Genomic DNA, 10,061 nt, shown 5'->3' on the forward strand with positions numbered 1-10,061 from the left:
GTGACCATCTATGGGATATTTATTAATAAACCAAATACATGTTCAAAGCCTGCTAGTTGTTAGAAAGAGATAGAAAAGTGTATGAGACTTGGGCCCCTCCCTTGGGGAGTTTTCGCCTGCGCTCCAGGATGGGACGAGTACACGGTCACTGTGCAGAGCAGGCTGTGCGTGCCACTTCCTAAAGGCTGGAGGGAACAGGTGATCCCTCTGCGCTGTAGTCTCAGCATCACAGAGTAGAAATACAGCACTTTACCGTGACTGCTTATATTAGGGTGCTGCTTTTATTCAGATTACTTTTCTGCAGAATGATTGTCTTGAGTAATTCAAGGGTTGGCATAAGTAGCTTTGAGGGTCATGTGACAGTTGCTAGACGTGGCTCAGGGCTCTGAAGGAGCTCGAGGTTTACTCCAGTGGTCTCTGAGAACATTGTGCACTAAGTATGTTCATAGCAGTGTTTTCTCGGGCTCTTACATGCGTTCTTTTAGGCTGTATTTCTTTTGCTGTTTGTGTCTTGACCAAACCCTTCTACCTGTTTGAAAGAAAAGACTTTGAGACTGCAGTGGGTGCAAGGCCAGAGGTTCCCAAGCCTTTCTCCCAAGGGGCGTGGGCATACACCTTGTGTATAGGTTCCGAGTACCCATCTTATCCTGCAGTTTGGTTAGAATTTAGCAGCTGACAGCTGGAGAGGAACTGCTTTCTTTGAACAGCGTGTTTGTTCTTTTTAAAGAAACGTTTCTGCCTAGTTGGAAGAAAAAATTATTTCTTCCTTCCATGCAGGTCCTTTTTTGGAAGGTGTCTCAAGAACCACAACTTGACTGTTTGCTTTAGCATCCAGAGAGGAGACAAGCAATCCATTTTCACAGATTCAGTCCACAGACCTGAATTATAATGCCATTACTGGAAGAGTCGGGTTTTTTAGGCCTCTTGTGCCTCAGTGGCTAGGCCACCCCCATAGTGCTGCGTCCTGGACGTGAGTCACTGAAAATGCCACGAGTTGGTGCAAGTCCCAGAGGACTGCCACCTGTGGAATAGGTTCACTCAGCTGGACCAAGGAGCGCCTGTCCTGGAGACAGTGGGCTGGGCCACCACCTGTCACTGTCTCGCCCGCCACAGACATCACTGGTTGGTCTGAACACTTTTCTGCTGAGCCTGCAGGCTGCTGCAGAACCCTTTCCAACACCCTCTTCCAGCCGTTCATTCCTGTGTTGGTTGCATGAGGTGGAGCCTGCTTCTTGTGCCTGACAAACTCCTTGAACTGAAGTCTTTAAAATCCCATTGAGGGTTTTTTGGATCCTCATGTTCGGAACATGCCAAGCTGTGTGTGGCCCTCGTGTTCCCTTGGCTCCACCATGTGCGTTTCTGGGGCTTGTCCAGTGCGGAGCATGGGCGCAGCCCGAGCGTTCTGGAAGCTTTGATGTCGTTTTGCTGCTCCTGTGTCTGGCTGTCATTCTCGATGCCCACACAGAGCTGCCTTGTGATTTTGAGGACACCCTGAGGGAACCGCGATGGGTCCTTTCGCAGGAGTTGGGACCGGCCCCGTAATGGCTCTGTGGCGTCCCTTAGAGGCCGTGTGACGGTGTGGTGAAAAGCTTGAGATCTGGAGCCACAGACCTCAGTGCAAGTCCCCTCTCTGCCGCTGACCGGATGGACGCTCTTAGGCCCGCTAGCCCACCTGAACTTGGTTTTCACTTAGTGTAATAGCTCTTACTTCAAAGAATGCTTATTATGATTGAGATCATACTAATTTGGCCATTTGGCACTGTACCTAGTATATACTAATTGCTAAGAATGTGTATCTTCACCTGAAATTACTGTCTAGGTTTATGCATTTGGGATTTGTCCCAGCCATGAGGGAAGAGGGCCACACATGGTGTGTTAGTGCCAAAGCCAGGGGAGCCGTGGCCGTGCCTTCCCTCCACTGTGTCAGGATCCTCAGTCTCTTGATAGACTTTTCTTAGTTTGCCATTGTGACCACCATCTCTCCCTCAGCCTACTGTTGCTGGCACTCACCCCCATCCCCCCGCGATAGCGTAGCAGCGCCTTCGTGGCACAGTGAAGAGCCCTGGGTGCTTAGTCACGTTGCTCACATTTCTCTTACCCAGCCGGACTGTGCCTTTTCTGTCGTTTGGCTTGAGCACGCCTTTTAGCTGGGCTTTTGTTGAGATAATGCTTTTCAAACAAAATGAGAATACATTGATAAATACATAAATATGTAAGTGAAGTCTCTCTATTGAAATAATACGTAGCATCAAATTCAGTGTCTCTTGTGCTCTTTAAAACACACACTGAAGTGCTTTGTCAGTGGTTCACGGCAGTCAGCTAACAATGAACCTCTCGGAAGGAGGGGTGGAAGGGGGAGAGCCCAGATTCAAAATCACCATAAGTGAGATTCATCCAGTGATTAAAAGTCAGTGCCCGAGTGAGGAGAATCTCAGGTGCCATGAAGAGTCATAGGAAGGGTAACCTGTCATGTGTAGAGTCATGAAAGGCTTCCTGAGAGAAGTGTTTGCTGAGCTGAGTCTTAAAAGGGGAGGAGAAGTTGGCCAAGTGAAACGTGCTCAAAGCAGAGGGAACGTCACAAATGAAGGTGTGGGCACGAGTGTAGGATTTGCATCACTAAAGTTCACCAAGGCTGGAGTAGAAGGTGGGAAGGAGGGATGTGAGCATAATTTCAAATTTTGGACTTTATTCTTAGGTATTAGGTTATTGGCAGGTTTAAAGCCCAGAAGTGACGTGGCGTACTAGGAGAATCATCTGGGCTGCGTGGTGGGGGATGGAATGTCGGGGAAGCAGTAGGGAGGCAAGGAAAGGCGGGAGCTAGTGCCAGAGTCAAGGCAGGAAATGGTGGCATCAGGAATGGAGAGAAGGAGGGGGTTCCAGCGACACTGCAGGAGTGGACTCCACAGGAATGGTGTCTGGTTGGTGAGAGTTAGCGAAAGCAGGCGTCAAGGATGACCTCCCAGTGTCTGCTTGGGCAGCTGGCTGGGTGGTGGTGTCATTGACCGAGGTGGAGAACTTAGGCTTGGTGGTGAGTTCCCTTTGGGCATGTTGACTTGTGAGGGGCTCATGAGACAATCTTAGCGGGCAGTCAAGGTCCCAGTGGACCTTCGGTGATGCGGATCTGTAATTAAGGCGAGAATCAGGCTAGAGACCGTGGTTTGGGAACTGCCAGCATATCGATGGTGATAGCCGTGGAGGAGTGGCTGCTTATCGCCTGGAGGCTGAGTAGAGTTTCCAAGGGGCCTAGGACAGCAGAGACCTGAGGAGTGCGGTCCACCGGGCGGATGGAGGAAGAGTGCCCGGTACACGGAGGGAAGGCCAGGAGAGTGTGCTCTCGCGAGCAGCCAAGGAGAGAGGGGTTTCAGGAAGAATAATGGTTAGCAGCGTCACATTCTGCAGAGAAGGAAAAAAACGGTATGGGCTGAAAGGGTCCGCTGGATTTCATGACAAGGAGACTGTGAGGCAGACTGGCAAAGGCGCTGTTTAGGAGGACGGGTTGGATCCAAATTGCAGGGGGATTGCAGTCGAGGATACACGGTATAAGTGATGATTGTGGAGGGGTGGTTGCAGGTATGAAATGAGAACCGCTGACCTTGGTCATAGAATGGTCCTTGAAGAGCCATAGACAGCAAAGTCTCACCATAGCCACATTTGAGAAAGGCAAGCACCAGCACTGGTGTGTTTACATCATAAGCACATCTACTCTCACCTTGTAGGAAGCCTTGTAAGCACAAAGAAATCCTTTAGCAAAAGCAGTCCCTAAATATCCTTATATTTAAAAAATTATTTCTGGTAAGTTTTGTATAATTCAGTTCATAATACGTCGGTTGTTCTCAAATTGAGTGGCACCCAAACTTTACTGCTACTACTATTCTAAAAAAAAGTTGCCTCCCTGGTAGCAGCCCACACAGATAAGCGTGTTCTTGGTTCAATCAGTGGATCTCATTCCTGGGAATTCTGCTGGTTTGGAGATCCCAAAGCCATTCGTGAGCCAGTCTTCCTGAGCGCAGAGACTTCTGTTCTTGGCGCTTTGATGTTTTTGGAATGCTGTTATGCATTCTTGCTCCTCTCTCTCAATAAAAACTAACGAATGGTGACCTAACTTGCTCAGCCATGCAGAAGGAACAGCAGTCACCCTGGCGACCCTCAGGCGTGTAGTAAGCAACAGTCTTGTCGGGCAGTGTGCTGGGCTTACCCACGTTCACTGGTTTTTATTCCCTCTGTTTTCTGGTGAGAAGGTGGTGACGATTCGTTTGGTCATCTCAACTTCCCTAGTGAATGATTTAAAGGGGTATTTTGATGGGAAGAGCTTTTCAAGTGGGGGATGGGGAGCAGACTAATTAATCGAGAAATTGACTCACGTAAAACACTATGAATATAAATCCAAAATGTAAACGTAGAGAAAAACAAAGATGGCGGAAAGGAAAGTCAGCGGCAAGGTCAGAGGCTCACCACAGGGCCACCTTACACTTGAGTCACATATAAGCCTTTTGAGAAGCCGTTCAACTGTCATGTTCTCAGGTTGTCATCCCCAGTAGGATTGTCACAGCCTTTTTGTATCCTTGTCCAGAGTAAGGAAGTTGGGCCCCCCTCGTCCCGAGAGTGTAACTCTAGCAGTGCGCTTCTTCCCTCTTTCGGTTTGATTGTCGGCAGCGGGCAGTCAACGGAGGGATGGGGCCAAGTAAGTTCCACAGCCTTCAAAGTCTCTGCTGGTCCTCACAGCATTGAAGGGAACAGCTTAGACGGTGCCGTATTTTGGGATAAATGTCTAGTGGGAGTAACAATATATGGTTCTTAGGATCTCTTTTTCTTATTTGAAAACATCGTGGTAGAATTTGTCTCAGAGCCCTTTAGTCATCTGTTGCTGTTCTGGATTACTAGTCAAGTAATATACTTTAGTTAATGAATAATGGATTTTAGAAACATTTTAAATGATGATTTTAAGAAGAATTTATGAAAGAAGAATATTTTTACTTAGCTTTACTTCAAATATTTTATGTGGTAAAAGACTAAATCAGGAAAAGAAATATTCAGTTTGGACCAGTGTCGTGATAGATTAAGGACACTTAGAGTGAAATCCAGGTCGCTGTGCTAAGAGCTCTTTAACCCTAAAATTACTTACCTGGAAAGTGCATAGATGCTTCTTAAATTAGAGGCAGAAATTAGAAAGAGAATATAAAGGAAAACTGTAGGAAGTGCTTGTGTGCTGGCAGAAACGCAACTGGGGTCTGTCTCCCACGTTTTTTGTATAATCTAAACATTTCATAGCTAATCGTCTGGGTGTTGGCATTGTTTTGTTGAACGTTACCGTGTTACCAAGACTGTTTTTCATCCTTTTTTTTTTTTTTTTTAAACTTTGCAGCTTCTAACCGAAAATCTTCAGTTGGTATGAAGAAGAACAGCAAGAGCAGAGCATTAACAAGGCAGTCCATGTCAAGAATTCCAGCTTCTTCCAACTCTACCTCATCTAAGCTAACTCCTATGAATAATTCCAGGGTACCAAAGAAACTGAAAAAACCTGCAAAGCCTTTACTTTCAAAGATAAAATTAAGAAATCATTGCAAACGGCTGGAGCAGAAGAGTGCTTCGGGAAAACTCGAAATGGGAAACTTAGTACTTAAAGAGCCTAAAGTAGTTCTGTACAAAAACTTGCCCATTAAAAAAGATAAGGAGCCAGAGGGACCAGTCCCAGCCGCGGTGGCCAGTGGGTGCTTAACTAGACACGCCGCGAGAGGGCACAAGCAGAACTCCGGGCGAGGCGCCCCTGCGCACGTGGAGGGCGCCCCCAGCGCCTACACAACCAGGCGGTCCGTGAGGACGAGGGTGAATTTGAAGGAGACCTCCGACATCAAGCTTGAACCAAATACGTTGGATGGCTACAAAAGCAGCTTGACGGAACCTTGCCCAGACAGTGGCGAGCAACCAGCCCCTGCGGTGCAGGAAGAAGAACTGGCTCATGAAGCTGCACAGGAGGGGGAGGCCAAGTGTCCTAAGAGTGACAGCAGCACGTCAAAAAAGAAGTCACGGCAAGGGAAACTGGTGAGACAGTTGGCAGAAGCAGAGGAGTCCGCTGCGGTGCGCGATTCCCCTGGCAGAGCTGGCGTGGGGCGAGAGGGGGTGGGGTCCCACCCTGACCAGGGCGAGCACAGCAGCCTGGAGGGCGTGCCCGGGAGCTACACGGACTGGCCCCCTTCTCCTGTTAGTGGTTCTGTGGTCGCATCAGACAGCTTCAAAACAAAAGACAGCTTCCGAACTGCAAAAAGTAAAAAGAAGAGGCGGATCACTAGGTATGATGCACAGTTAATCCTAGAAAATAACTCTGGGATTCCCAAATTGACTCTTCGTAGGCGTCATGACAGCAGCAGCAAGACAAATGACCAAGAGAATGATGGAATGAATTCTTCAAAAATAAGCATCAAGTTAAGTAAAGACCATGAAAATGATAATAATCTCTATGTAGCAAAGCTTAATAATGGATTTAACTCAGGATCAGGCAGTAGTTCTACAAAACTAAAAATCCAGCTAAAACGGGACGAGGAAAGTAGGGGGTCGTATACAGAGGGGCTTCACGAAAATGGGGTGTGCTGTAGTGATCCTCTTTCTCTCCTGGAATCCCGCATGGAAGTCGATGACTACAGTCAGTATGAGGAGGAAAGTACCGATGATCCCTCCTCTTCGGAGGGAGATGAAGAGGAGGATGATTATGATGATGACTTTGAAGATGACTTCATCCCTCTTCCTCCAGCTAAGCGACTGAGGCTCATAGTCGGGAAAGACTCTATAGATATTGACATTTCTTCCAGGAGAAGAGAAGATCAGTCTTTGAGGCTTAACGCATAGTAAGCTCTTGGTCTTAATTTGACCCGGGATAACTACTTTAAAGAAATAAACAATTCCAGTCAATTACTCCTCAACTGAAAACATTTTGGGGGCAGCGCTTCTGTTGTCTTTTCACTTATCACCATAATACTGTAGAAAGTGTACAGCGTACTGACTCTTCTTAAAAGTCTGATTTGTGCAAATTTTTATTGTACTTTTTAAATAGCCTTCTTATGTGCAATTCTGAGTTAGAGGTAAAGCCCTGTTGTAAAATAAAGGCTCAAGCAAAATTGTACAGTGATAGCAACTTTCCACACAGGACGTTGAAAACAATAATGTGGCTACACAGTTTTCTTTTTTTTAACTTTAAGAGCATCAACTGGCTCTTTAATATATGACTAAAAAATAATTTAAAACAAATCATAGTAGCAGCATATTAAGGTTTTCTAGTATATGCTAATATCACCAGCAATGTTCTTTGGCTTATTGATTTATTTGCTAGATGTTTCCCCCTTGGAGTTTTGTCAGTTTCACAGTTTGCTGGCCCAGGTGTACTGTTTGTGACCTTGGTTAAGGTTAAATAGCAGACCATCGGTCGGGTGGGAGTGAAATTGGTTTCTTTAAAAAAAAAAAAAAAAAGTACAATTACATGCGTGACAGCTAACTTTTCATTCAGTACGTTATATGTACGAGGGTAGCAGTGTGCAGGATGAGTTTCGATACAGCGTATTTATTGCTTGTCATGTAAATTAAAGACCTTGTATTTAACACTTTTCAATCCTTTTAGATAAAATTGTTCTTTGCAAGAATGATTGGTGCTTATTTTTTCAAAAAATTTGCTGTGAACAAATGTGATGACAACAAGCAACATTTATCGAACTACAGCTATCTTAATTTGGGTCAAGTTTTCTGTTGCACTTGTAAAATGCTACAAGGAATATTAAAAAACTCTATTCACTTTAACTTATAATAGTTTATGAAATAAAAACATGAGTCACAGCTTTTGTTCTGTGGTAACCTATAAAAAAATGTTTGTCTTTGAAATTCAGTGTAAAGAACTGAAAACAGTGTATATGTTGTAAATATTTGTGTGTTGTGAGAAATTTTTGTCATAAGAAATTAAAAGAACTTACCAGGAAGGTTTTTAAGTTTAGAAATATTCATGCCAATAAAATAGGAAATTATAAATATATAGTTTTAAGCACTGCATCAGTGGGAGTTCTTGGCTTATGTTAGTTTATGTATGAAAATATCAAAGATTTTTTTGACTATATTATCAGTTAAACAAAAAGAGGAGTCATTTAATTTGTTTTTGAAGCACTTTGAGAAGAGAAATTAATTTTAAGTAACTTAATGAGCAAAATTTTGATTACTACTTTATGTTCAATACCAACCTTCCATTTCTCTGGATTATTTTACAAATCATTGGACAAAGAATTTGGGAATATAAATCTGTAGCAGGTGTTTGACACCAGTGGGTCTCTTTATTTCTGGGAAATGTGTACCTGTACTTTCAAATATACAGTGTTCCTAAGTGAAATCAATTTAGGGGATTCGTGTAGTGTCTAGAAAAGTAGCCCATATCTTTAAATACTAAAAGGAATCTGCAGGTAATGAGAAGTCCAGTGGAGAAAACCTCAATGCTTACTGTTACTACTTATTGATTCCTACCAGTTTCTAGGTTCCTGGGGACATTATTTAAATTAAGTTCCTTAAAACTATTGCTAGTAGGTTCCAAGTAGAAATCAGTAACATTCATAAAAGTTCTTTAAATTTAGAATTTTTTTCTCCTTCTGTTCTTCAAGGAATTACTTCTGTAGTCTTCTGTCGTCTCGTCCCTGTTTGTTACGGTGCAGTTTCATCCTCAGGTATTAATGTGGGGGCAGGTGGCTGACCTCCTCGCCCACTCACACCCCCTTTGCTCGCTCCGTCTAGAATTCTTCACCTCTCGAGGTAGGGCAGCCCTGCGAGGTCTGTCCCAAAGCACTCGGAGCAGTCTACAACCTCACCCAGTCCTCCCGGTGTCTCTGGGTGGCAGTGGGAGACTCAGGCCACTGAGAAGGTCACGCTTAGACCCTGTGTCTGGGAGGTACCGGAGAGCAGGGGGTCATCTTTTGTTCCCACCGTAGTTTGGAGTCTTTCAAAGAGGTTCAGAGACTAAATCTTGAACTGTTTTCTTGGAATACCAACAACAGCCATTTCAGGAATTTCAGTCTTAAGGAAAAAGTAACAAAATACCGCATTTCCCACTTTTCTCCATTTTTAAGCTTAATTTTAGTAATTTATTTATGATGTTTAACTTTATTGAAGCCTCGTCTTTGGGGGCTGACCTTCCCGTGGGTCCGAGCAGTGACGTTAGGTGGTGGTCACTGCCTCGGGAGTTGGTGTGCACAAGCGCTCGGCAGCCACTGCCGGCGCCTTCCAGGGAAACCTAATTTCCGTTTTTACAGTTAGGGGCCTCGGAGCTGGTCTAGCTCTGCTGTAGAACTTCACTGTGTGGAATGGCGAAATCCACACACTGATGACCACTTGGAAGAGGTTGCATTCAATAAAACTTATAGCTAGAGCTTATGCAATGATTGGTAAAGATTTTGGCATTGTAAGAATTAGGAAATGATCATAGAAATATATGTAAAGTATTCAATTTTCAATCATTTTTCAAATTACTGTTTTAAATTGTTTTGCTGAGTTGTAATACTTTTGAGATACAATGTATTCCTTGTACTGAAAGAATGAAAAAAGGACTTTTTCAGCATTTGAGGTAAGTTCTTTAATGTTTCATTAAAAACATTTTTTACAAATATTTTGTACATGCACTTGCAGTATTGAGGTTAATCATTTTAATAAATTCGGAAATTAAAACAGTTTGGCCGGTGTTCACTGTATCTGAGAAGAAAAGATCAAAGTGGTGACTTTGTCCACAAGGTTTTCACGTACAGTAGAATTTGTAAAATCACACTTTCTGAAGCTTTTCAATATCTGTGAGTGTTCTGAGCCCTGGTCTCCTTTTGCTTCTGGCGCCGTTTGGTTTAAACCGGGGGTAGGCACTCGTTCCTCTCTCGGTGGGGAGACCACTTTTAAACTACATAGCCCCCTGGCCCTCGAACCCAAGAAGGCTTTTGCTACCCAGTTATTAATGGTGCCTGATTACTTGGTTTTTTCCTTCGCTTAATTGGACAGAACGGGCATATCCAGCACTGGCGTGGGTCGTTTTTTTCTCCCAGTTACTGCAGCAAAACTTA

At 44.3% G+C, this 10,061-nt stretch overlaps 1 protein-coding gene across 10 annotated transcripts in view; it reads left to right on the forward strand.

Moving 5' to 3' along the window:
• The window catches only part of KMT5B (lysine methyltransferase 5B), a 53,294-nt gene extending 43,611 nt beyond the window's left edge, over positions 1–9,683 (forward strand). For 9 of the 10 annotated variants that reach the window (XM_082340974.1, XM_082340973.1, XM_082340968.1 and 6 more), the window contains one exon: positions 5,363–9,683. In XM_082340974.1, the coding sequence (XP_082197100.1) occupies positions 5,363–6,840 (1,478 nt within the window). In that variant the 3' untranslated portion in view covers positions 6,841–9,683. The remainder of the gene's footprint in view (positions 1–5,362) is intronic. The other variant, XM_082340971.1, reaches the window with a different exon arrangement.
• Positions 9,684–10,061: the final 378 nt, after the last annotated feature.

This window comes from Balaenoptera borealis (genome assembly GCF_965194805.1).
Source record: "Balaenoptera borealis genome assembly, chromosome: 11".
Classification (NCBI taxonomy): domain Eukaryota; kingdom Metazoa; phylum Chordata; class Mammalia; order Artiodactyla; family Balaenopteridae; genus Balaenoptera; species Balaenoptera borealis.